General features: G+C 48.8%; 1 protein-coding gene across 6 annotated transcripts in view; it reads left to right on the top strand.

Moving 5' to 3' along the window:
- WHRN (whirlin) overlaps positions 1–26,755 on the top strand; it is an 80,136-nt gene that overhangs the window by 44,521 nt on the left and 8,860 nt on the right. For 3 of the 6 annotated variants that reach the window (XM_064490448.1, XM_031450279.2, XM_010997381.3), the window contains 4 exons: positions 13,815–14,017; positions 15,086–15,119; positions 16,295–16,507; positions 17,395–17,604. In XM_064490448.1, the coding sequence (XP_064346518.1) occupies positions 13,815–14,017; positions 15,086–15,119; positions 16,295–16,507; positions 17,395–17,604 (660 nt within the window). Of the gene's footprint in view, positions 1–5,900; positions 6,241–13,814; positions 14,018–15,085; positions 15,120–16,294; positions 16,508–17,394; positions 17,605–26,755 lie in introns of those variants that run through there. The other 3 variants (XM_064490450.1, XM_031450282.2, XM_064490449.1) reach the window with 3 other exon arrangements.

Below are 26,755 nucleotides of genomic sequence, written 5' to 3'. Positions count from 1 at the left end.
CATGTAGAATACAAAGATACAGGATGTTGCTTCAAATCTCAGTCTGTTCAGGAAGAGCGAGGAGTAAATAGCAAACCAGGTACCATATTAATACCAATACTACGTATTTGAATAACACACAGTACCTACTATACCTAGGCACTGTTCTGGGCAGCTGACATATATTAGCTCCTTTAAACCTTCACAGCCACCTTTTAATAAGGGTTTTTGTCCCTGTTCACAGATGTGGGGTTCAGAGAGGTTAAATGACTTGCCCATGGTCACGTAGCCTGGAAGTGATGGAGCCGGGACTTGAACCCAGGCAGAGCTGGTTCAGAATCCTTGCAGTTACCACTGCACTCCCCTGCCTGGGCTGGGACCTCGGGAGGGAGCCATGAGGCCAGGAGAGGAGGGCCAGTGTGTCTGCAGAGATTAAGTAGCTCCCTAACTATGCCTTGCAGGATATTCACTCAATCACCAGAGATTTGCTAAATGTGTGTGAGCCTGACACAAAAGCAGGAGCCAAAGACAGATGCTTTCCGCCCTTGTGTAATCTGGTTGGCATGTTGATTGCGGGCGATTACACCAGGCAGGGAAGTAAGGAAATGGATCTTCAAGAAGGACCAGCAGGAGCAAAGGCACAGAGGCATGGGCTGGGGGCGCTGGTGTGCTGAGGGGGACCAAGGGGCGGACGGAGAGGAGAGGTGGAGCAAGAAGGCGTGGGGGCATGGGATGGGAAAGGAACCCCTGGGTTTTTCCCAGACCTCACAGATGGCTAGGCGAACCTGGAGATGCACGTAGCATTTGGACTGATGGCGTTAACTCCAGAGTCAGGGAGCTTTTTGCTGTAAGGCAGACGAAAGGAGGCAGAAGCTTTCAGAGGCTGGGGAGTCCAGAGACCTGGGGGGCGGGGTACTAAAGCTATTAACCCAGACCCTTTGTGGAACTTTGTTTCTTTTTAGTTTATTTTTTCCAGCTACTAAAGTAGTAGATTCAATACATAATACACACACAAATACATGCAAAGTAGAAGGACCCAGATGTCCTACCTTTCGAAGACAACCTTTAATAACACCTTCTATTTTGGGAGGTATAATTCATATACCACAGAATTGACCCTTTTCAAGTGTACAAATCAGTGAAATACACTTCAGTAAGGTTGTACAACCATGACCGCTATCTGATTTCAAAACATTTTTATCCCCTCCACCCAAAATTTCTGTATCTTTCAAGCAGTCAGTCACCATTTCTGTCTCTATAGTTTTGTCTATTTGGGGCATTTCAATATCAGTGAATCATAGAATATGTGGCCTTGGCTCCTTTCACTTAGCATAATGTGAAGCACATACTAGTAGCATATATCAGTAAATTCCTTTTTATGGTGAAATAATATTCTGTTGTGTGGCATACCACATTTTGTTTATCCATTTGTGAGTTGATAGACATCTGAGTTGCTTCCATCTGTTAGTACCTTGATGTAGCTTCTTTCATTCCTTTCTCTGTACATTTTTACACAATTGATATTGTACAGTATTTACTGTTTTTCATCCCACATTTTCACGTGTAATTAAGAACTTCTCGTAAGTGCAATCTGTAATAGCTGGGTGATAGCACTCCCATCTTCTGGCCGAATTATGATCTGCCTAACCATTCCCTTGAAGTCAGGTGTTTAGTTGTTCCCAGTTGAAATAAGGTTTTAAAAGGAGCAACAAGTGAAAGAAACCTCAGAGGATCTTTCCAGAAGAGCTTACATCACCTCCCGGCCTATCTGTGCCAGCAGGCTGCTGAGCCCAGCAGGGGACAAGAAAGACTCACCCCAAATTACTAAGAGACGGGGACGGCACAGAGTGGTATAAAGAAGATTCTTCTCCAGGGCGGGGAGCAGATCTGCCAGGGGCCCAGGCCCACCCTCCTCCAGACCCCTGAATGTCGAGGGAGATGTGAGTGTTACATCATGCCTCCCAGCAAATTTTTACGTTTCTTTTTAGGATTTCTTTTTTCTTTTAGCCTTCAACAATGTGATCTTCGGATGCAATCTGGAAAGCACAGAAAATGAATAAAGAGCTTGAAATGTAAATTGCCTGGAATTCACCGCTCAGAGGCACTCCTGTGAACATTTTGACATATTCCTTCTTAGTCTCTTTAACACACTTGAAGACCACGTCAGATGAGCAATGTTAAGATAACATTTAAAAAACCTGAATTAAAAAAGCAAAGCATGTCCGCTATAGAAGATGTGTACAGCACAGTGATTCAGTTATATATATATATTTTATTATAGGTTATTACAATATATTGAATGTAGTTCCCTGTGCAGAAAGCAGGACCTTGTTGTTTATCTATTTTATATATAGTGGTTTTTATCTGCTAATCACAAACTCCTACCTTATCCCTCCTCCCTCCTTTCGCCTTTGATAACCATAAGTCTGTTTTCTATGTCTGTGTGTCTGTTTCTGTTTTATAAAGAAGTTCATTTGTACCATTTTTTAGATTCCACATATAAGTGATACCATATATTTATCTTTCTCTGTCTTACTTTCACTTAGTATGAGAATCTCCAGGTCCAGTGGTGGTTACTTCTTAGTCTCAGTGTGGGGGCCTGAGATGTGTTTTCAAGGGAAGGGAGCTTCAGGGAGGCAAGATTTTTACAGTTTGTATATATACTTTTTTTTTTTTTTTTACTGTTCCTCTTTTTCTACTATGTGCTTATATTGGTTTTGTAATTTTTTAAAATTTAATTGGAAGAAATCATTATATGTCATTAAATATTCTAAAATGTTATTTTTATGACTTTATAGTATCACTGTATGGATATACCATATGGTATTTAAGTGATCGATTCATAGACGTTTAAAGAGGGGGGCCCAAATTTTTTTTGTAACCTTTTTGTCTTACATAACCATGATGATTTTCTCGGGGTTAATTCCTGGAAGTAAAGTAGCAAAGGTTTTTGTATCATTTTGTCAAATATTTCTTAATAAGTTTGAATCAAAGTGGCAAAGTGCCAGATGCCCTTGTTAATAACACTTCTTCACCCAGATGAGACGGTGGAAGCTTTTTAGTGTTCAGATCTTTTTGGCTAACCATGAGTGCCACTGTATTTGGAGCACCACCACCCGTGTGGTAGGCAGGATAATGAACCCCCAAAATGTCTCCATCCTAATCACCAGAACCTGTGACTATGTTAGATTAAATGACAACGGGAAGTTGAGATTACAAACGGAGCTAAGGTTGCTAATCAGCTGACTTTGAGATGGAGAGATGATTCTGGATTATCCAAGTGGGCCCATTGTAAAGGTGGAAGAGGGCAGCACAAGAGAGAACCAAAGAGATGGCTGTATGAGAAGGACTTGGCCCTGGCTTTGAGGTTGGAGGAATGAGGCCACCATCCAAAGAATACGGATGGCCTCCAGAAACTTGGAAAAAGCAAGGTAATGGGTTGTGTCCTAGAGCCTCCAGACAGGAACTCAGCTCTGCTGACATGTTGATCTTAGTCCCACAAGACCTGTGCTGGATTTCTGACCTCAGGAACTGTAAAATAATAAATGTATGTCCTTTTAAGCCACTAAGTCTGTGGTAATTAGTCACAGCAGCTAAGGGGGACTGACTAATACAGTACAGTGTATCCCCAACACCTAGCATAGTGCTGGCCCTTAGGACGTACTTGGTTCTTGTTTAGATACTTCATTATATTCACTCATTTGCCCCGTCTTACAGGACACAAAAGTAGTTTTACAATGGCCACATTCATACCACTGGGAAAACAAACCAACTAGGTTAAGTTTCTGATTTGTTTTCAGTTCATTGTATCTGTGAACTGAGGGTTTATAGTCAAAGTACTGTGTTACTTGGCTTGATTCTTTCTTTTTCCCCCTTCGCCTTAGTTCTGTTATTCATTTAAAATAGGTTCATTTGTTTCTGCTGGATTCAGTGGGTTTTCCCGGCACATTTATTGATTTAATGTTACTTTTTGATTAACAAAAACATCAAAACTGTACAAAAAAGACATACTCAGAATATTACTTCTGCCCCACATCCCTTCTACCCACTCGGAACCATTCCTTGCGGGTAACTAAATAAACTAGTTTCTGGCTTATTCCTATTTCTTTTTGCAAAAATAAGCAGATGCATGTATATGTTTCTCCTTTCTTGTACAGAAGGTGGTATGTGGTAGATATTCTTTTTCACCCAATTTTTAAAAATTTGGTATCCTGGAAATCACTGCATGTCAATGCAGGAAAATCTTTGTTGTCCTTTTTTACAGCTGTATACTGTTCTGCTGCGGGGCTGTGCCATACTTTTATTCAACCACTCTCCGCTGTCTGGGCATTTAAATGCTTTCAATATTTTACAGTTATGAACAATACTTCAATAAGTAACTGTGTGCATATGTGTTTTCTCACTTTTCAAAGTGTATCTTCAGGGTAAATTTTTAGAAATGGGATTTCTGTGTCAGAAAGTAAATACATGCTGTAATTTTCTCAGTATCGGAAAATTCAACTCCACAAGTGTTGTTCCATCCTGAATTCCCTCCAGCCAAGTCTGGGCATGTCTGCTCCCCCATAGCTCCCTGACAGGTACTGTCAAGTTTATAATTGTTTCCAATCTAATAGGTGAGAAATGGTATCTTGATGTGGCTTTATTTGGCAATTTTCTTACTGTGAGTGAAGTTGAAGTTCTTTTCATACGTTTATGAACCATTTTTATGTCTTTTTTGAAACTCATTCCTGTCTTTTATTATCCTTTTGTTATCAAGATTTTGGGTTTTTTTCCCCCTAAAATTGAGAATCATTTATAGATTAGACCTTACTAGCCTTTTATCTGTGATATGTATTACAAACATTTTCTCCTTGCTCATCATTTTCTTTTCACTTCGCTTAGAGAGGTTTTTGTCAATGTACAAATTTTTAAAAATTATTATCATTTAGTTTAATTACCAATCCTTTCTTCTGTTGAATCTGAGTTCTCTTTAGAAAACCTTTTTTAGATAGAGAGGATTTTATCCATTTTTTAAATACTTGTAAATACATTTTTCTTTTTAAATCTCTGATCAGCACGCTGGCCCTGAACTCAATGCCGATCTGATTTATTCTTGTGTAGGGTGTAAGTTATGGACCCAATTTTCTTTCTTTCCAAATGGCTGCATAGTTATCCTAGTGCTGTGTATTAAAAAGCCCGTCTTTGCCACAGTAATGTGTGGTGCCATCTTTAACATATACTGCATTTCCATGTGTCCTTGGACCTATTTCTAGTCTGGTCCCCTGCCTGTCCATCTGCTCAAGGGTCAGTCCCCCACCATTCAATTACAGAGGCTTTAGAGCAGGATTTAGTATCTGGTACCCCTTTCTGCAGCAATTCTGTATCAGCGTTTTCATAGCTATTCTTGCATTTTGATTTTTTAAGTAAAAATTATTATTTAAAAAGCAATAGATTCATTTTAGAGTAATTTTATGTTAACTTTAAAAATTGAGCATGAAGTACAGAGTTCCCGTACATCCCTTGTCGCTCCATCTTTTCACACAAATTCCCCCGTTATTAACGTCTTTCATGAATGTGGTACATTTATTACAATGATGAGCCAATATTGATACATTATTATTAATTCAAGTCTATAGTTTACATTAGGGTTCACTCTTGGGTGTTCTACATTCTATGGGTTTTGACAAATGTATAATGTCATGTATCCACCATTACACTATCATATGGAACAGGTTCATTATCCTAAAAATCCTATTCATCCCCCCCTCCTTCCCCAAACCCCTGGCAACCACTGATCTTTTTACTGTCTCCATAGTTTTGCCTTTTCCAGAATGTTGTATAGTTGAAATCATACAGTATGTAGCCTATTCAGATTGGCTTCTTTCACTTAATATGCATTTAGGGTTCCTCCGTATGCAGTTTCATTTTTTCACATGAACTTTTATGTCAGTGTATGTAACAAAAGCTTATTGGTATTTTTATGAGAATAATGTTAAGTTTTCAAATGAGAAAGAACTGACATCTTAATGATGCTGACTCTTTTCCAACAACAGAGCATCTTTTTTTTTTCTTACGTGTTGAGTCCATTTTGAGTGTTTTACGTTTTCTTCACATATGTGTTGCACATTTCTTGTTACGTTTATCCCTAAATATTTTCTCTCTTTGATCGCCACTCTAAATGAGGTTTCCCCTTCAGACTGGTCACTCTGTGTACGTGAAGGCTGTGGACTTGAACTTGAGGACTCACTGATTCTTGCAGGGCTGTGGAGCAGCACAAAGCAGGTGAGAGGGCTGGGTTCCAAGGCCGGCTCACTGGGAAGCCTCAGACCCATAACATCTCTTCTCCACCCCTCACCCCAGTTTTCTCTCTTCCACAATGAGGGGCTGGATAAGTGTGCACCATTTCCCAGAGCATAATTCCAGCCAAAACAAAACTGTGGTTTGTGTTTTTACCTCTTTGTCTTCTGTTTGATTGAAAAAACTGGATACTCTTTCCCTGCGGCAGTTCACAGAGCGGAGCTGCAAGTACCCAGCCTCCCCACATGCCCCGGCCTTGTCAGACTAAACCTTTACATAAATGAAAAATGTCTCCTGCCTGTCTGCAGAAACCAGAAGGGGCAAGGGGACTAACTTGCTTGTTTGTGTATTTGGTCAGCCACTCATTTAATTGTTTCTTCACAAGTTCACTGATTCTGTCAGGCACTGGTCGGGTGCCTCCCATGTGACATGCAAGGGGGACGCAGCCCTCTGGCCCTGACTCAGTGCTTACAGCCCAGTATGGTCTCAAACCATGATGAGGGCCGTGGGACTGTTATTGCAGAAAGTTCTTTTGGACTGTGCTGGTTCTGAGTGCCTTTTGGGTCATCTGAAATGTTGAGTGGGCAAAGACAAGTCTGTGGCTCCGAACAGCAGTTGGGCTGGGTTCAAATCCTGCTCTGCTATTTGCTGGGTGTCCTTGGGCAAGTGACTTCACCTCTTTGAACCTCACCACCCTCATCTCTAAAATGGGCTATCCCATCCGGGCCCTGGGTGGTGCTTATTAAGTGTAGAGCCAAACGGTATGAAGTCGGGTCTAAGTGAGGTACTTAGCGGGGTTCAATAGCTGTTATTCCTCCTGGGTTTGACCTTTGGCTGTGTTTCCTTGGAAACCAGACTCTCCTCTGAGAAGAACTCAGAAGTGGCTTCTTTCCCCCTGCTCTGACCTTGACTCAGAGTATGACCTTGGGCAAGTTCTTTCCCCTCTCTGGACCTCAGGCTTTTCATTTGATTGCCTACGGATTAAAGCAGGCCTTCCCTGAGGACTGCCTGCCCCATTCTGAATAGAGTAAGCAGGACTGACAGTGGCTGTGCTGGCGTCAGAAGGAGGAAGCAGAAGGAAGTCAGTACGCACCAGCTTTGCCAGTTCCATCTGTGGCATTTCTGATTGGGTTCTGCCTTGTCAGAGCAGAGAGGGCTGTGTGATGAGCTCACAGACCCAGCCCTCACCCCCAGCTTGCTTGCTCCAGGAACCTTCTTAGCATTTACCTTGAGTTTTTTTTTTTAAATGCAGACAAAGTTTGCTGACTTCTGAACTATTGGGAAAAGCTAATGTCTCATTAAAACTACCTTGCTCACTTGAACCAAAAATATAAAAATAAAAAAACCCAGGCCCATTAAAGTTTCATACCTGACATGGAAGATTATTAAAGATTCATAATTGCAATAAAATTCTTGAATAGAATTTGAATTTTCATTGCAGTGATGTTACAATCAGTGGAGTCCTCGTTTGAGGCCACAAAATCCATTTCAGTGAAGTCTCGAGAAGGAGGTGAAAAGGGCCTGAAGTCTGCTGCTTTCGGGTGCGCTGATGCATGCCTTTGGCAGGGATGCATCCTGTCTCCCAGCACAGCACACAGACTGAGGGTTTGGCGGGTGTCTCCCCTGACTGCCTCTGGTGGGGGAGCTCGGTGCTGCTGCTTTCTTGCTGTGGGTTCTTTGGGCGCCTTTGTTCCCTTCACCAGCCACAAATAGAGCACCTACTGTGTGCATGGCAGATTGCCCGGGGCTGAGAGGTCACGTCAGAGGTGGAAGGATAGGTTGGTTATTCTTCAAGGAGGAGCTGGTGCTGGTTGGAGCAGGGGCTTGGCAAGCTGGTCGAACGAAGGCCAAATCTCAGATCTTGTCACTTCACTTTCCAGCCTTAGCCTCCTCAGCTGTAAGATGGGGATAAGAGTATGTGCCTCATGGGTGTAGTTAACATGTGTGGGTCTATTGAAGCTGAAGGCAGGGCTCCCGGAGGAAGCAGGTGGAAAGGCGGAGGGGTATGGCCTTGAGTGACTCAGAGGAAGCAGATTCAAAAGATCTGGTTGGTGAGTGACTGAGCGGTCACTTCAAGGATAAATGTGGTTTTTCAAAAATGCAGCTAACATTTACTGAGCACCTACTGTATGCTGGATACTGTTCTACTTGCTTTATATGTGTTCATTCAATAAATATTCATCGAGCACCCACCATGTGCCAGGTGCTGGGGGTACAGTGGAGAGTGTATTAACTCATTTAATCCTAAACTCTTGATGCTATCCCCATTTTACAGAGAAGGTAACTGAGGCCCAGAGAGGGTAGGGAAACTACCCAAGGTCACAAAGCTAGGAAGTGGAAGATTCTGGAATTAGACCCTGAGGACAGACTCCTGGGTCTGTGCTCATAATCACGCACCAGATGGCCTCTCATTCAGTCAGTGTAATACTTCATCGATTGGTGGTCTTGTTCTTGTTTTGAGGGAAGGAAGGCTTAGAGCAGTAACATCATTTTCCCCAGGTCTCTTAGGGAGTAATGAAGGACCATTACCAAGGTCAAGTCACTCCCAAGCCTGCTGAGCTCTCTCCTCTTTCCAGGGGAAGCGAGAATTCACTGGGTCTGAGGCCCAGGAGAAGTGAATTCTGACTTCCTGGTGATTGGTTGGCCAAGTTCAGGGGAAATCAGTGTCCTGTCCTTGTTCAGCTCCCTTCCCGCTCTCTCAGAGCGTCCCAAACCCGAGCCTGTCATTCGATGGGCTGTGGATGATGGAGGAGTCTTTCCTCTGCCTTAAAATGAAGGGCATTCCCACTGTCCACCCTCCGCTCCCCCAGCACTGGTGATAAATAGGATGCCCATGGTGACAAATAAAATAAAGCCTTCTTTATTCGTTTATCCTTCCACGTCCTCCCCGTCGGTGCCTGTCTGCAGACTGAGCAATATTAGACACTCGATCACACTCTGCTTCTGTCTCTCCCTTCTCCAGGGGGTTGTGTCCTGACGAGCTCTGGGCGGGTGGGTGTTTTCTTGGTTAATCAGCCTCAGGGTCTAGGCTTTGCCGTGGCCTCGCTCTGTGGCCCCAGACACACCCTTGTGCTGCCTGGGCCTCAGCCTCTCAATCTCCACATCTTCCCTCTTTACCTTGATCACCCCCATGTCATTTAACTCAAAGCTGGCTTCCATGGGAAAGAGAGAGTAAAACTGCAATGAATAAACACCTAGAGCTCTTTGTTGGGGCTTTTGGGGGAGGGGGGTGGCATTAGGGGAGGAGCCAGATGAAGAGTTTTGAACATGTCACCTCCAACTACACATCACACAAACCAAAGGAGAAGGGGAAGTGAGTAGAAGTGAGCCCGGGGGAGTAGGGAGGAGGGTGTCTGCCACTCCTTCGCAGTTACTGAACGCCTCTCATGTGTCAGGCACTGTGCAGGATAAAGGTGGCATGGGGTGGGGGAGAATACAGGAGAAGCTGAGCTCAAATGCTGGCTCCTTGTTCTCATGTGACCATGACCCTGAGCAAGTTGCTTGATATGTCCCCACCGTTTGGAAGGGAAGTCACTGAAAAGCTCTTGAAAGCCTCTCACGTGTCAGGCGCTGTACCAAGTGATCCAACTCGCTTCTCGGTGACCTGGGAATTGCGGCCAGGCACGTTTTACAGATGAGGAAGCGCACTCAGAGTATACTTGAGCTGTGCAGGGCCACACAGCCACCTTGTCCTGGCTGCCTGACTTATGAACAACGGACATCTTTCTGCTGCACCGTAGGGGTGGGACTCCACAGCCGGCTGGCCTCAGGCTGCTGTGAGCAGCAGGGGAGACACTGGATTTATTTGAAAGTGGCTTGTGAACTCTGAATGACAGTGAGCAGGCAGATGCCTGTTCTGACAGGGCTGCCGGACCTCAAGAAGCTTTCCAATAGGTAAAGGGAATGAGAGAGAGCAGGACACAGAAAAAGGAGTAACTCGGACCAACTCAGATGCTGCGGAGGGATGCGTGGAGACCCTGAAACCAGCCCCGTCTGGAACTTGGGTTTTAAAACAGACCCCAGAAGAAGGACAAGAGAGGATTGTCAGGAGATGCGGAAGACAGGCTCACATGCCCCATTAATTTGGGGTTTCTGGAGTATGACTCCTACTTCACACATGTTCCGCAGGTGGATTGCACACGAACCCCGTGCTGCCTCTCACAAATCCGGCAGGGATGTATTTATTTAACAGGCACGAGCAGGGAAATGTGATTAGCACAGCAGACCTGTGATTTCATGGCTAATGCTTGCGAGGAGGCTGCAGTTAAGTGGTACCCCGGTGATTTCTAGGGCTACATAAATAACGGGTGCTTGGCTCAGGGCGAAGGAGAGTAACCGAAGTCTGGAAACCATTGCACTAAGTCAGCACCCGACCCCGCCAAGAACCATCGCTCCCAGAGGTGACTGTCACCCTCACCGCAGGGTTGCCAGATTTAGCTAATAAAAATGCAGACCGCCCATTTTAAATTTGAGTTCCAGCTAAACACCACTTTTTTAATGTACGTACATTGCAAACAATATTTGGGACATTTCGCCCCTTCCCCCAGCCTCACTGTGCAGGGCCAGGTAAGTGCTCGTGGAATTGAGTTGCTTCCCCCAGGCCTGGACCTGTAGGGGAGAGACTTGCTTACAAAAGGATGCCCTCTCATGTCTGGTCTCTCAGATGCTACCCCCTTTAATTAAACTTCTGGGATGAAATAAAATGTGTGGGAAAGGTTAAAATGGATTCCCTTAGCTTAACAAAAGCCAAAGCTATTGAGTGGGATACTTAAGAAAACAGAGCACTTCAGCAGATGAAAAGGACAGCCTGGCTCCAGTTGGGAGCTGTGGGGTGGGGGGACAGCTGGGGACGGCAGGGGAGAGGGAGAAAGCTAGTTGGGCAGAGGCGAGAGGTGGAGCCGCTACTCAGGGAGACAGACTGGTTAATGGCATGGGCACCAGTGAGCCCGCCCTTGCCCTGTGAGTTTCCCTCCGTTCTCTGTAAGGCCCGAGAGCCTGTGGAAGGTCTCCTTTGACACAGCTCTGCTTCTTAGCATCAGGGAACGCCAGCCGGGAGAGAGGCACAGTGGGAAGTGGCGAAATCCACACCTCCACGCATAAGCATATATTGAGCACTTGCTGTGTGCCAAGTCCGAATCAGGTGTTCTCACCTCTGGCTCTTTACGAGGAGACCAGTTGGGGCTGCCTGAGTTCTCAGGGACTCAGATTTCTCAAATAGGGAGCTCAAAGATGTGGAAAGAGAGAGAGAATTGTAGATGTTGCTGGTGGCATTGGGAACAGATGTTGATGACTGTAGAAACTTGGGGGATAATCCTGGGCTAGGATCCCCTTTTCACACAGGCGAAAACTAAGGGACAAAAGCTACTAGGGCTTTGCTTGATCCCACATGGCATAAAAGTAGCAGAGCCAGGATTTTAATCCGCGTCTGATGGTCTTTGAAACCTTTAACCATAGCATTACGCTGCCTCCTGGATCATATAGGGGTTGTTGAGGTTTTTAAGCTAGGAAGGTTGTTGCGAAAGCAAAAGGTTGAGGGAACATGAATCTGGTGCTAGGTCTGGGAGCACTTCACATGCTGATGCGTGGAGGAGGATGACGACTCAGGAACCCAGGTGTGAGGAGGAGGGAATCTAAGTTAGTGGGTGGAGGAAGGTGAAGATGGGGTGAGACTTGCTGGAGGATCTACTCAGGGCAGTAAAATCACAGTTGGTGATGGGGGTGGGTGTTCAGAGCTAGGTGAGAAGGAACGGCAGGATGGTGGCTTTGGGCTTGCTGGAATTGAAGCCTGACAGCAGCCTAGTAGTAGAAAGAATTAGGGCCTTGGGGCCAGCCTGACCTGGGTTCGCACCCTAGCTGTCCTCTTCACTAGCTCTGTGGCCACCGACCATTTACTTAACCCCTCTGAGCCTCCATCTTCTCTCTGGTGAGATGCAGAGCAATGGTACCTACTTGACAGGATGCTGAGGATATTAAATAAGGGAAAGTACGTAAAGGGACAGACAAGGTCCTTGACGTACAGACAGCATCTGGTAAAAAGTGCCTTGAAATCTGGGGCTCCAGGCTGGTGTCTTGTGCTGGTCCCTGCTAAGCTGCCAGAGAGATGGTCTTGGAGCTAGGAATGAGGGGAGTAGGTGTCTGACTTTTCATTCATTTGATGAATTTTTATTGAATTCCCACTGTGTGCTGGGCCCTGGGGACACTGTGGAGAGGCTGAAGGGAAAAGCCAATTATAGCACAAGACAGAGCCTGCTGAGCAGCATGAGAGCAGAGAGGTCTCTGTCTTGCTCAGCATGTGTCCCAGCACAGAGCCTGGCACATAGTAGGTATGCAGTAAATGTTGCTGAATGGGGTTGTGGAGGCAAAGATGCAGTGGGCCTCCTCTGAGCACATCAACGCTGGTGTAGAAGGGAGACAGAAAGTCTGAATGTGTAACCACTTTCTGTTCTGGAAACTCCCCAACTGCAGGGAGGTGTTAAACAGAAGACAGGAAACTGGGGACCAGGGTTTCAGTTCTCAGCCTCGTCATCACGTCTTCTTTTCTCGTCTTTTTCTTTCAAATTCCCTTTTGGCTCTCCTTTTCCAAATTCTACTTTGAAAAACACTGGAAAACCATCCTGGGGGAGGGGGCGTGACCATGTGCCATCAGTGGGTGGAAACACTGGGGAGAAGGAAGAGCAGCCATGGATAATTGATGTTATGGGGCTGCCCTTCAAGGCCACGGTGAGGTGTGACCCTGGGCAGCCCCTTCCAGGCGCCCATAGGTTAGTGGAGGAAAAGCACTGAACCTTCTGAGTTAAATGTGCTGTGTGTCCTTCCACCTGCCCGTCTCCCACTGCAGCATCTTCCCAGCCAGACTCTTCTGGTTTTGTCACATATTTATGTTTATGAGAAGGGTAGTTTTTTTTTCCTTCTAAGTTTTTAGATCCTTTCATTAAAAAATATGTTCTTACATTAGAAGATAAAAAATGCCTTTGTTCGTAAGAATCAAGCAATGTATTATTGCTTTAAGGGGAAGCTGGTTTTCTCACTTATTGTTTTTTTCTCGAATAAATTAAAATGTTGTTTACATTTTAAGGTAATGTAAGACTTTCATGCTTGATGTAAAAATTTTAACAATGTAGAAGCGTAGAAAGAAAATAATTGAAATAGACCTTCATACCTCTTGTCTCATTCTACCCCCAATTCCACCAGCCTTTAGGCCTCTGAGATGGCTTTTGTTTTCTATATAAGGAGACCCTTGGGGATCTCATAGACTCACCCCTCAAAGCCATAGCTACGATGAGGGGAGGTGCCCTTTCTAGTGACAGGAGTGTGGGCTTGGAAGGTTCAGGGTTGGAAGGTTGGTTTTGCCATTGATTTGCTGTGTGACCCTCAGACATTCACATAACCTCTCTGAGCCTGTTGCTGTGTGATCCTCAGGCATCCATATAATCTCTCTGAGCTTCAGTGACCTCCTTGCCAGGTTAGCGAGGAGGAGAATTGGAATCAGGTCTCTGAAGCCCCTGGCATGAATTGGTGTCCTACAAACAGCCTAGGTGACTGTTGTGTTGACTGTGCAGGTTGGGGACCAGATTCTGGAGGTGAATGGGCGGAGCTTTCTCAACATTCTGCACGATGAGGCAGTCAAGCTGCTCAAGTCATCCCAGCACCTCATCCTGACGGTGAAGGACGTCGGGAGGCTGCCCCACGCTCGCACCACCGTGGACGAGACCAAGTGGATTGCCAGTTCCCGGATTGGGGACATCGCCACGAACTCAGCAGGGTCTGGCCGCACTGCTCACTCACTCTGAGCCCCAGGACCCCAGGGCCATTTCTGAAAGGCAGTAACAGTCCCTCCCACTCCTCCACCGTGGTCTGATCTGTGAAGATTGCCCTGGTTTTCAGAGCCTGTGGTCCCAACCCCAGGGTCCCTTCCATTTGCAGGGCATGACCTTGGACACATCCCTTCTCCTCTCCTGGCCTCAGTTGCCCTTGGGAAGCTGAACCTCATGATCCAGCTCTCTCATTCTTTATTTATTCACCTAATGTATTTTTTGACCCTTAGTTGCTTCATCTGAAAAGTGGGAATCATAACCCAAAGTCCCCATCCTAAAGGTGTGGATGAGGATCCCATGAATTACTTGGGTGAAAGGGTCTCGGAGGTCATAAAGTGAAATATAGTTGTCAGATGGCTGCACAGTGGCTAATACTGTAAAGGGTCACCTTTGGATTTCCATCAAAATTCTCAGACTGGTTGGTGGCCCCTGAGCCAAATATACCTAGGGCATCTCTTTCTCTCACTAGCTCCCTTTTTTCCTTCCCGCCTTCCTTTCACTTGCAGAGTATTATAATTTTACAAAATTAGTTGCCAACATTGAAAAGGACAACAGGTTTCCTGTTGGAAAAAAAAAGCTGGATTTCTGGCTACTTCTTGAAAATCAGGGATTCTGGCACCTTGAGCCCATGTTTTTTTTCGTGAAAACAGGCTAGAGCTGAGCGGCACCTGCCAGATGCATGTCCCCACCCCTCGCTGGGACTGTCCTGACCCTGAGGCCACGTATCAGTTGCCATTTATTCTCACCTCTCCTTGTTACCTGCCTGGTCCTGTAGGGTTGGAAACAACTCAGGAGTCAACCTTGCATGGTTTTAGAAGTGCTATGCATGTGGTTGGTCGGGAGAAGAGAAGCTGCCCATCTCTCCAGGGGTTGATATTCCCTTGAGTGGCCCTGGCGAGTGCAGGCCAGGCTTCTCCAAAACCGTTGTTCATCCTGCTGCAGATCAGGCGTTTCCTTACCTGTGCCTGTTTGAACTGCTCAGACGTGAAGCTGAATGTGCTTGTCTTTCTTCATAGGTTTCCTGGGGATCTCACAGAAGGGACCAACAAGGTAGGGTGATCTCTGTCTGTGGGTCTCTTCGGTTTCTTCATAGCTCTAGGCCTGGCAGGGTGGGCTGAGTGGCTCACGTACATGAGCTCATTTCATGTGGGCGGCCTGCTAACTGTCCGTCCATCTTCCATTCCACACATGCCAGTGAGTGCCGCCACGTTCCAGGCACTGCACTGGACACCAGGGTTAAGGGCACAAACAGAACTGATCAGGTTCCCACCCTCGTGGAGGTTACACCCAGTGAAGGAGACATACATAAAAACGGAATAAACCTAATCTATCTAATCATATCTAATCACAAAAGACATTCAGTGTCATCGAAGCAAGGTGCTGGGTCTTATGAGAGAGAATGACAGATTTGACGCCTAGTTTAGATGCGGGGAGAGGGCAGGGGGCGGAGAGAGGGCAGAAGTTCTCTGAGATAGTGACATGGTGTCTTGGCTGTAAACGGAATGTTAAGTAGAAGTTAGTGAGATCAACATCTTTGCAGGAGTGGGAGGCGGGTGATATAGTCAGAAGGCACAGCATGTGCCAGGGCCCTGAGGCAGGCACCAGGCTTGGCTTGTTGGTGGGATGGCCAGACCACCCAGGGCTTAGTGGGTCGCGTAAGAGGCTTGACTTCTAACCTAAAATGACAGGATGCTGTTGAAGGGTTTAAAGAGGGAAGCAAGATGGGATCTGTATTTTGATGAAGCCATCTCAGCAGCTCTGTGTAGGAGACAGGAAGAGGCAGAGGGGACAAGAGGGGAGACCAGGTGGTGTCTTACCCTCATGGCTGATGATGGTAGAGGCAGTGGCGGGGACGGGTGGAGTGTGTGTTTGCAGACCTGAGCTATGTTTTGGAAATAAAGTTACTATTATCCTCAGTTTACCAAGAGAGATATTGCAACCTGGAGAATAAAATGGGAACCATAGTAATATTGCTTGACAATGAACTGTCATGAGGCTCTGATGAGGTAACGCGTACAAGTGCTACGTGAGCCATGAAAGCACTTTGCTGCTGCACGAGGCCGTGTGCTCTGAGCACATCCTGTTAACATCTGCAGGTGTACCGCGTGGGCCGAGACCTCAGAAGGACCCACCCCATCCCTGTGCAGTGTGGTCACCAGCTTGGCCTGGCCATTTAGTTCCAGAGCAGCTCCGAATACCCAGGCCTCTGTCTTGCTGTCTTTCAGCTGGGGTTTTACAAGGGGCCAGCTGGCTCCCAGGTGACCCTGAGCAGCCTGGGGAACCAGACGCGGGTGCTGCTGGAGGAGCAGGCCCGGCATCTGCTGAACGAGCAGGAGCGCGCCACCATGGCCTACTACCTGGAGGAGTACCGCCGCGGCAGCATCTCCGTGGAGGCCCTCGTCATGGCCCTGTTCGAGCTGCTCAACACGCATGCCAAGGTGACCCGTGCCTCCTTGGGCGAGGCGGTGCTGGGGGCCCGGCTTCAGCTCTGCAGGGCTCTGCATCCTTCCCTGCTGCCCTCTGTCCCCCACTCCTTTACGGAGAACCCAGAAAGAGTCAGGCCTAAACTGAACCCCAGGCAGAGACTGGTAACTGAGACAACCCCCCTGGCCTGGGGAAGCCCGCAGACTCCTGGGGAAACCGCCAATTACAGTTCCTGTGACTGAGGCCCTGACGCAGTGGGTTTCCATGCTGAGTGTACATTTAGAATTGTCTGGATTGCTCTTAAAAAGCGCTGTCCAAGCCCCACCCCAGGCTGGCTAACTCCACACATCTGTGGATGGGAGCCAGCCACCGGTCATTTTTTTAATACATTTTTCCCCCCATTTTTAAAAATTGAAGTATAGTTGATTTCCCAGCCACCAGTAATTTTTATAAATCACCCCCTAAGTGACTGTGCTGTCCTGCCTCCTTTGGAAACCAGGCTCTAGAGGAAGTCCTTTGAGGTTCAGAAGTTACAACAAGGAGAAAGTGATTGGATCTGCTGGGCGTGGTTACATTTGGGAAGACTTAATAGAGGAAATGCAATTTGGAGAGAAGTAGGGGGAAGGGACAGCCAAGAGCTTCCTGTTCAGGAAGCTGCAGCCATTTGTGCACACTGAGATGCCAGGGAGGAAGAGGTGAGAGGCAAGCAAGGTCAGATGACACTGGGCCTGGTGTCCAGGTGAAGGTGTTTGCACTTTCTCCTGGGACAGTGGGGAGCCATAGAGGGTTAAGGAGGGAGACCAGTGGCCAAGTTTGCATGCAGGTCATTTGGGGTAGCAGGGGGCCATCCCACCTGCTGGTGGAGCTCCCTGCTGAGTGCCCCACTTGTCCCTGACTCCAGTTCTCGCTCCTCTCTGAGGTGAGAGGCACCATCTCCCCCCAAGACCTGGACCGCTTCGACCACCTGGTACTGAGGCGGGAGATCGAGTCGATGAAGGCGCAGCAGCCCCCGGGCCCTGGGGCTGGGGACACCTACTCCATGGTCTCCTACAGTGACACGGGCTCATCCACAGGCAGCCACGGGACCTCTACCACCGTCAGCTCAGCCAGGGTGAGCTGTCCCTGCTCCGTCCCTGGCTTGACAGCCAGCAGGAGGGGAGTTAAGATACTGGCTTTGGAGTGAGACCCATCCACATTCAAATCCCAGCACTGGGATTCTGTGCTGGGATTTGACCCCTTGCCTGCTCTGTACCTTTCTGAGCCTCAGTTTCTTCCCTTGTAAAAACCTCGTAATTGTTGGGTGCTCGCTGTATGCCAGGCACAGGCTCTAGGACACAACTGGTGAACAAGACAGATGTGGCCCTGCCTCAGAGGCTCACAGTCCAGGAGAGGAGGCTGGGGGAGGAAGATGAAAAACGCAATAATGAGACAAATAGAAAAAATAATGCCAATCTGTGGGAGGGCACTCGTGGTGATTGGGACCTTCCCTGCGACACACCCCCAAAACCCAGCCTGACTTTCTCTCAGACTTGCCAGCCCCCAGAAAATCATCTGGTCCATCTCAGGGTGTGGTTCTGCCCCCAGGATGCTCAGAGGCAGATGAACCCTGGAGGCCTTTGCAAGGAAGGAGCAGAGGAAATGCGTTGTTATCCATCATGGGAAACAGCTGGTTATTAAGGTCCGCGCTGGAGGTCAGGAGAGTGGGCTTGGCTCCGTCCTCTCCTTCCCCACCTGTCCATCATTCAGCACTTCTCTCCTGGAAAGGGAGTGGGAAGTCAAGTTTCTTAAGCACTGTTACTCCCTGAACTGGGAGCTCTTTCGGGTGGATCTACTAGACAGTGTTCGTTGTCCTATTGGAGGAGCAATTCTGAGGGTGCAGTGATGTCCGCCTGCAGACACAGGAGGTAGTGGGCACAGGTGAGCTTGCAGCCACCAGGAAACAACCACCCTGGGGCATGCATGCCTTTCCTTTGCAGACTCCAGCTCCCGGTGTGGCTTTTTTGTTTGTTTGTTTTAATGGCTCTGGGGATCTGAATTTCTGGGGGAATTCTCCTCTTCTACCTCCTATGCCTACCATGCTGAGTCACCTTCATCCCCAAGAGTCCTCATCCATCCTGGGTGACCTGGGAAGCTGCTGTGCATTCCTCTAGGCTCTGGACGTGGCTGTGGTAGAGGCCATGTCATGCTTCAGGACAAGCAGATCACTTCTGGTGCAGGGAGGAGGCTGTCCCCGGCCCAGAGCTGCAAGTTTGGCTTTGATATGGCACACAGCTGATGAGCTGGCTTCAGGCTGTGGGCCCTGGCCCAAGTGTTTGTTTCTCTCTGGGTCTTGCTCCACTGAGATTGGCCTTGATAACGTCCATCTGGGGCTTTAGGAGCCATTGGTCACAGCTCTAAAACCTGGGGGTTGCAGACTGTAATCCTGGGGTGGTCGTTCAGAATCAGGGATGAGAGGTCCAGTGGGTGGGATAGGTGTGCCTAGCTCGGAAGGCAAGAGAGTCAGGTTTCAGTCCAGCTTCTCTGGGCCTCGGCTTCCCTGTGGGTAAAATGGCCTGAGGTCCTTGGTGACTCTGACCGCAGCAGTCCAAGGCTGCAGGATTGGAGAAGTCAGGGTGACTTTTACACCTGGAAAGGGCTCTGGGCAGGGTCCCTGCCTCAACTCAACGCCAGCCTGCACTGACCTTGTCCCAGCCTGGGGGTCTGTCCAGTACCTGGGAAACACTGCCCCTGCCATCTAGGCCCCAGCTGTGGCAGTTGACCCTGCCCTGCCAAAGACCCTCTCTACAGATTGGGGCACCCTGGAGAAGGCAGACTTCAGATGGGCCACGAGATGATTTTGAGCAGGGAATTTGGGGGACAGGTGAAGGGGTCTCCTAGCTTCTGAGATGTGAGTAACTGTGATAGTCTGAGGCCCACCAGGTAGCACGTGCATGTCAGATCAGGACTAATCAAGACCAGGGCGAGCTCTTGGAGGTGGGTCTAGGAGAAAGCTGTGCAGGCAGGAGAGGCAGTGTGGAAAGAAGGTTGCCTCACTCTGCAGTGCCTCAGTTTCCCTCCTTGCACTGGGGCAGCACTGCTGCTTTCCCCAGCTTGTTGGGAGGAGTAAAGGATGCGTGACATCCCAGAAGTGCTGCCCACACCCCGAGGGCAGAGGGAGCCTGTGTTCTTCCGGATCTGGGGAAACCACCCTGTATCTAGGGCCTTGCAGACACTTGGTGGCTTCTGGAAAGCACTGGGTTGAGGATCTGCCAGTCCCCCTCCAAACTTCATCCCACCCCGGGCGCCCTCCACACGCATAGCCCCGGGCTCCACTTTATAGACCCTGAGCTTCTCTGCCCCTCGAGGCTCGGGCCTCTCAGAAATCCAGCTCTTCTTTGATCAAGTCCTCTGAACAGGGTCCTCCTTCAGGCTCTGCTTTTCAGTAGCAGATGTGACCTTGGACAAGTCACTTCCCTTCTCTGAGCCTCAGTTTTCCCATCTGCTAAGTGGAAATAGTGATCCTAGTCTCAACTGCTTGGGAGTCTGAAGATTGTGCCCAGGTGCATGACTGTCTCCTGAAGGCCCTTCTCCAGGACAAGTGTCATTTCTGCAGAGCAGTGAGGACCACCCCCCAACCCCCGGTTTCCTTCAAGGAGGCAGTTAGAAATGAAGCCATGCCGATTGTAGCTGTGGGGTCTTCCTCATCCCTCTTTTATTCCTGCCCCAAGCATTTCAAGTAAAAAGAAAAGGGATTTGGGGAATCCCTTTGTTTATTGTGTGTGTGTGTGTGTTTGGGAAGGAGGTTTGCTGTGCCCACCCCATCCCTAATATTTATTTGATGTATTTTTCTTTTTGCCTTTTGCTCACCTTTCCTCCCCAGGAGCGGCTGCTGTGGCTTATAGACCTGATGGAGGTACCGTCCTTCCTGTGGAGTGGGGCTGTGGGAGTCCCTTAGCTGGGGCGGAGGCAGGGGGCTGTGGCCTTCTCGACACCCCCTTACTTCTGCACCCAGCCCTGATGGGGAGCCGGGGTTCTTCTCAGCACCCACTGTCTCTCCTGTTTGCCAGTACATCAGGTTTTCTCGGGCTCTGCAGTGAGAATGCCCTCCGTTCAAATCCCAGCTCTGCCACTTCCTTGCTGTGTGACCTTGAGAAGTGGTTTTTTCACCTCTCTGAGCTCAGTTTCAGGATCTGTAAAATGAGGATGATAATTCTTGTGCTGTGGAGCTATTGAGAGACCTCTCGGCCTTTGTATATGCCATATAATCTCACTGTCTGGAATGTTCTCCCTCCCTCTTCACACGGCCTGGATAGCTCCTGTGTGTGCATCAGCCCTTAGCTCACACGCCACCTCTTCCAAGCAGACTTCCCTCATCCTCTCAAGGGGGATGACCCTCAGCCTCTGGCTCCTTCAGCCCCTTGGGCTTCCTGCTGTTATGGCTCTTGTGTCATTTTATTCTAATAGTTTGTACAAGCCTGGCCGGTTACCCTCCTTGACCATGAGCAGCTTGAGGGCAACAACTACGTCTGGAGTCACCTTTGACTCCCTAGTGCTCAGCACGGAGCCTAGCCTATTTTAATAATTTGGGCCTTTCTTAATAATAAGAGTAGCTGGCATTTGTCAGGAGATGCCATGGCTGTGATCATGCTTTCCAACTGTATCTTCTTTGACCCTCCCAATAACTAAGTGTGGCAAGTACCACTATGATCCCCATTTTACAGAGAAGAAAACTGAGGCTCACAGAGTAGTGACTTTCTTAAGGTCACTCAGCTAGTCAATGGAGGAATATGGTTTCAAACCCAGGCCTGCTTACCTAGGAGCTGGTGCTGTTAACCCCTGCCATCTGGTTGTGATTCTCCCCTGAAGGAGCTCACCAGATGCTCGTTAAGCATCATCTGTCTGTCTGTATATCTATCTATCCATCCATCCATCCATCATCTCCTCTCTCCTTCTGTTAGCAAATGTCAATTAAGTGATCGCTGTGCACTACATACATTCTAGGAGCTGAGAATACGGTGGTGAACAACAGAGAAATCCTTTCCATTATGGAATTTAGGGTAAAGCAAGGATGACAGACTAAACCAGATAAATAACTGAAACACACAGTATGTTAAGTGGTGAAAAGTGCTAAGGAGGAAAATGAAGCGGGGAAGGGGATTTGGGGAGGGATTGGCATGGTCAGAAAGTGACACCTAAGTAAGACTTGAAAGAGGTTTGGGAACTGGCCCCGCCCACAGCTGCGGGAAGAGCATTTCCAGCAGAGGGAACAGCGAGTGCAAAGGCCCTGGGTGGGAGTGTGCCCAGAGTGTCTGAGCAAAGTCCAGGAGGCCCTGAGCCTGGAGCAGTAAGTGAGGAGAAAGGCAGTGGCGAATTATACGCTGAAGACTTTGAGTGAGATGGGAGCTGTTGGCAGGATAGAGCAGGGGCTGACACGGTCTGCCTTAGTTCTGTTAGGATGCTGCTGACTGCTGAGAACAGACAAAGGTGGCTTTCTACCAAGAACAGGTTCATTCCCAGAAAGGGCTTGAGCTGCTAAGAGATGTGATGATGGCTCTGCAGGCACCAGCTCTTCCTGCTGCCTGGCCAGCCCTGGCCTTGGTATCTCCTGAGAGCCCCCTCTCTCCACACACACAAAATAGGTCTCAGACTAGGCACCCCATGCTGCCTGCATATGGAGCCACAGGACAGAAACCTCCTCCTGGAGGCCCCTCTATTCAGGAATGCAGGGCACCAGGCCCATCCTGGGAGTCAGGAGCCCATGCCCTTCATATGCTCTGTCCCCACAATGCAGTGCACCCTCAGGAAAGCCCTTCATCCTCTATTGGCCCCAGTCTCCCCATCTGTATCACCCAGGCAGACCCCAAGTTTCCTCCACCTCTTAAAGTCCCCTTTATTGGGAGATTCTGAAAAATATTCCAGGAGAGGCATCACAAGGAATGGAAAACCTGTGTTGCCACCACTTGTCTATGTATTTGAACAAGCACTGTATCATTCCTCCCAAGAGGGAGCTGGAAGTAATATTTACTTATGCACCACTGAGTGCCAGTCACTGGTCTGCAACAACACCATGTATTAGTGAGCTTTCGCTGCAGAGATGCTGAGTAACAAACAACCCCCCCCCCACAATCTGGATGGACAACCACCAAAATCCCTTTCCTCGTGGAGCATTCATGCTTTTCACATCTCCATTAAAATGCTTGTTGTATTCCTTTAACCTCTCCATGAGTGTCTTTCCCTGTAAACAGGGAGAGCTGGTGGGGTCAGGCAAGGACCTCATCTTTTTCCTGTCTGTGTCCCCAGTGCTAGCCCAGGGCCTGGAACAGAGTGGAGTTCCAAGGAAACGTGAAGCAGAAAGCAAAATGAAACCTCATTCCCTGGCCACTCAGGATTATCTTCTAACATTCCAGCCTTCTGAACAGTTACCTCCCATATCGTAGGAAAATGTCCTTTACTCTGGCACTCAGACAGGCAAGGTGGCAGGCAGCTGGCTGTCGTGACCCAGATGCCCCAGATGGATGCCCCAGTTAGAGCCAGTTTCCACTTAGCCCAAATTCCCTGGATCGAGCTGCATGCTTATCCATCCCAGGTTAAACGTGGCTCACTCTGCAGCCGTTTTCCCTCAAACCACACACAGTTGATCAAAGGAAATCAGATGTAGCCCTGCCCCTTCAACAAATTGTGTTTATTTTCCATTTGTCTAATAGGGGCTCAGTCCTGGGAATTTCTCTGCTGCCTCCAAACAGTATCATTCCCCTCCCAGAAAGATGGCAGCCAGGAGAGCTGTGCAAAAAGAGAATGGCCGGCCCGGCATTTTTTGAATTCCTCGTCTAGTGTGGCGAGCCGGCCCGTCACAGCAGGGCTTAAGTGCACGGGCTCTGGAATCCCACACACCGGGGCTGGCTCTCCCGACTAGCAGTCGTGGCATCTTGGGCAGGTGACTTAAGCTTTTAGAGCCTCAGTTTCCACATTGGTACTCTGGGCTGATAGACCGGCCACCTGTGGATTGTCATGAAGGTTTGGTGAGATCAGGGACAGACTTGCCGGTGTGGAGTACGTGGGAGCTGATTCTGTGGATGCTCTAAAGCTGGCAAAGGGCACTGCAAAGGACTGCAGAGAAAAGGGGGGTTGTAGAGAACAAGACCCAAATTGTACACACAGAGCAAATGCCATTGAGGTTGGGGTGGCAGCTAGGACTTGTCCTGGCCTTAACCACCGCCCTTCTCCTCCTGGATTTGAAAGATTTTGCACTCCAGGCCTCTCATTTGCCTGGAAAGGGGCTCCTGAGCTGTCAGAGGATGCTGGGGATGGGGCCCCTGCCTCTAAAGGCCTTACTGCCCTGTCTCTGGCAAGCTGGTGGAGCCCTGGGACCCGGTCTCAGAATAACAGTTTTAAACGTTTAAAAATAAAACACATAGGGTTACAAAGGAAACAAAATCAGATCATGAAATACCGTATTCAAAATACAGAAACAAATCATAAAACGTGTGCTTCTTTATTAGCACATCCAGTAACAAGGTGTGACATCAGTCGGTAACGGTTGTAATGATGAGGCCATGCTGAGCATAAATGGAACTTCGCAGCGTCTGCAGTGTGATATGAAAGCCCTGCGACAGAGGCACAGGCGCTGCTGATTCTCCTGGGCTGTGTTGCCTCCATTCCTGACGGAAGGAGATGCTACATTTTGGTTAGAGGTTAATGAAAATAAAGATACAGCATTTTCCCCCAGCCAGGTTCACTGGCCCCTGACTCCTTCCTGAAGCCCTGCTTTCCAATGCCTGTCCCCAAGGCTCTTCTGGCCCTGACCTGGAGATCCCAGGTCACCCTCTCTGTCCACTGAACGATGCCCTTTTCCTAAGACCATTGGGAGGGAGGTGCAAGGGGGTGGAAGGAAGCACGGTCTGTGCTGGGAAAAGGCAGTGACCCCTTGTCTTGGGAAGTCTTCGTGCACAGGCGCCCTGGGGGCTTTTCTGCTTCTGTGGTTTGGTGGTCGAACATTAGATCAGGAGTGGACAAGTTGCTAGAAGGCCCAATGCCGGTTCCCGAGGCCTCAGCCTAGCCAGTGAGTGGGGGTTCCTGTCCCTGTGTTGGGAATCGTGTCTGTCCTCTCCTCTGCCCCTCCCCCCAGCTTCCAGACATCTACCCCACTCTGTGCTTGGAGAAGCTGGGAGTAACACGGTCCACCTCCACAAGCGTGGCCATCACCCCGGGGTCTGGCCCCATGATCCTTTGGACCCCAAGGCCTGTCCCCTCCAGGCTGGGCAGCCCCCTGTCCCCAGGATGCCAGGACTTTCTGGTTCTCTGGGCTCACATCACTCCTTCCCTCCTAGCACCCCATCATTCCTGGGGTGACAAGCCTCTCTTCCCTGGTCCCCTCTCTGGCTGGGCCACCAACTCCTGCTTTTCTCGAATTTTCCCTTCCTCTTTCTCCCTTTGCTTTCCCCTTCTTGATCTTTTCTCCTCAGTCACCTCCCTTCTCTTTTTTCCCTCTTATTCTCGCTCCTCCCTTCTCTGGTTTCTCTCTCTCCGACTGTCCTCTTCCTCTCAGCAGCCCCACTGTGACCTTCCAGAAGCCTTTGTGACTCGGTTCCTCAGTTTTCCCATATATAGAACAGGGAGGGCGCCCCCAGCCTCACGCCTCTTGTACATTTTGGGGCTGAGGTGGGGGGGGGGAGCCTGCTGTCCTGACATTAGAGTAAAGAAGCAAGAAGAACAAAGAGCTGAAAATAGCACCTTTATGTAAGAGCCCTTCCATCATAATGAGGAGTGGAGGCAGAGGAGCCCAGGAATTGGGCTGTAAATGGGGGAGGGGAGGGAAGATGAGGAGAAGAAGGGGAGAGAAGGGAGGGGAAGGGAGAGCCTCATTTTGCTGAGGTGGCACCCAGACCATGCAAGACCCTATGGGCTTCCGTTTCCAGAATTAGGAGTCCATCTGGCAGAGGTCGGCACGGGTGATTGCCCTTCATGATTTCATTTCATTTTCGCCCCACACTTCCTTCAAACCAGACTGCTGGGATATCTGGCCCTGATTGGGTCAACTCAGATGGAAAGGAGTTCTCTCTGAAGGGAAGGGTATTTTCTGAATCACCACAGATTTGAGGAGGAAAGAGATGGAGGATCAAGGGCAGCAGGTCCTGACTCTTGTGGGAAGTGGTCTGGATAACCTTGAATCGAGTTCAACTTCCTGCTCTGTCCTTGCTGTGTGACCTTGGGCAGGTGGCCTTCCCTCTCTGAGCCTCAGTCACCTCAGCTATAGAAGTGATGAAGTGTCCCATTAATTGAGCTGCTAGGTCTAAACCCTTATCTGGGCTCTGGCCTCAGTGGATGTGGGAGGAGGGGTCCCCAAAGAACTGGGTCTGAGGGGGTTGGGGAGGAGGCTAGGATGCATGGGGCAGCTCCTGCATGAGCTCTGACCTTGATCCTCCTCTCCAAGCCTGTTCAGGAAACATTTCTGCTGACGCATCCCCAGGGTTCTTAGCCTGCTGTCTGCAGCTATTTCAGATGCACTAAGAACATGGCTCGGGGACCCGGGGCTCCTGAGTGTCTGGATTCAGCAGATGGAGTTTGGCAGGGCTGGGTTCCAATCTGTCTGCCATTTGCTCCACTTCAGGCCTTCTTCTCGGGGCTGGATGTTTGTCCTCACTCCACCCTCACCCTCCCACCCTTCCATCCCTGCCTTCCGTCTTGGCTCCAGAATGCCATTAATAGCAGAGAATGACTGGGGCCAGGGGCCAGCGATGGCTAGGTTCTCTCTTGTTACAGAGAGCGTACTGGGGCTCTTTGGTTCCTACAATATCAGGGCCATATCCAATTCTAGGGTTGGGGTAAGGTTGTATGGGCTTTGGGGTCCCCCATCATGGGTTAGAGGTTAGAAGCATCATCTGCTGTAGAATGGCCGTGTGGCCTTGGACAAGTCACTACCTTCTCCGAGCTTAAGTGTAAAAGATGTGAACAGGGGCAGAGTGCCGGCCTCCCAGGTCACTGGGAGAATCAAATGAGATCATGTGAGTAAAACACTCATCAGGGGTCTGGCTATAGGCCCTCCACAGTTTGGAGTTCTCTGATGCCCTACTTTCTAAGGGAAAGTCACTCCCTCCCTGTAGTGCTCTGCAAAGACATGTTTATGTGTCAGGCGCTGGATCCCTCCTGCTCCTTTCCCTCCCCCCCAACCCCCATTAAAACTGCCTTTCCCATCAGTGACCCGAGCAAGAGCATGTGGGCAGCTCCGGTGCTCATGGCCCTCTGCTGGGTGTTCAGGACATGATGACTTGCTCATGTTGTATCCC

The sequence above is a fragment of the Camelus dromedarius genome, chromosome 10 (genome assembly GCF_036321535.1).
Source record: "Camelus dromedarius isolate mCamDro1 chromosome 10, mCamDro1.pat, whole genome shotgun sequence".
Lineage (NCBI taxonomy): Eukaryota > Metazoa > Chordata > Mammalia > Artiodactyla > Camelidae > Camelus > Camelus dromedarius.
Note: the sequence above shows the minus strand (reverse complement) of the source record. Positions and strands in the feature narration are given on the sequence as shown.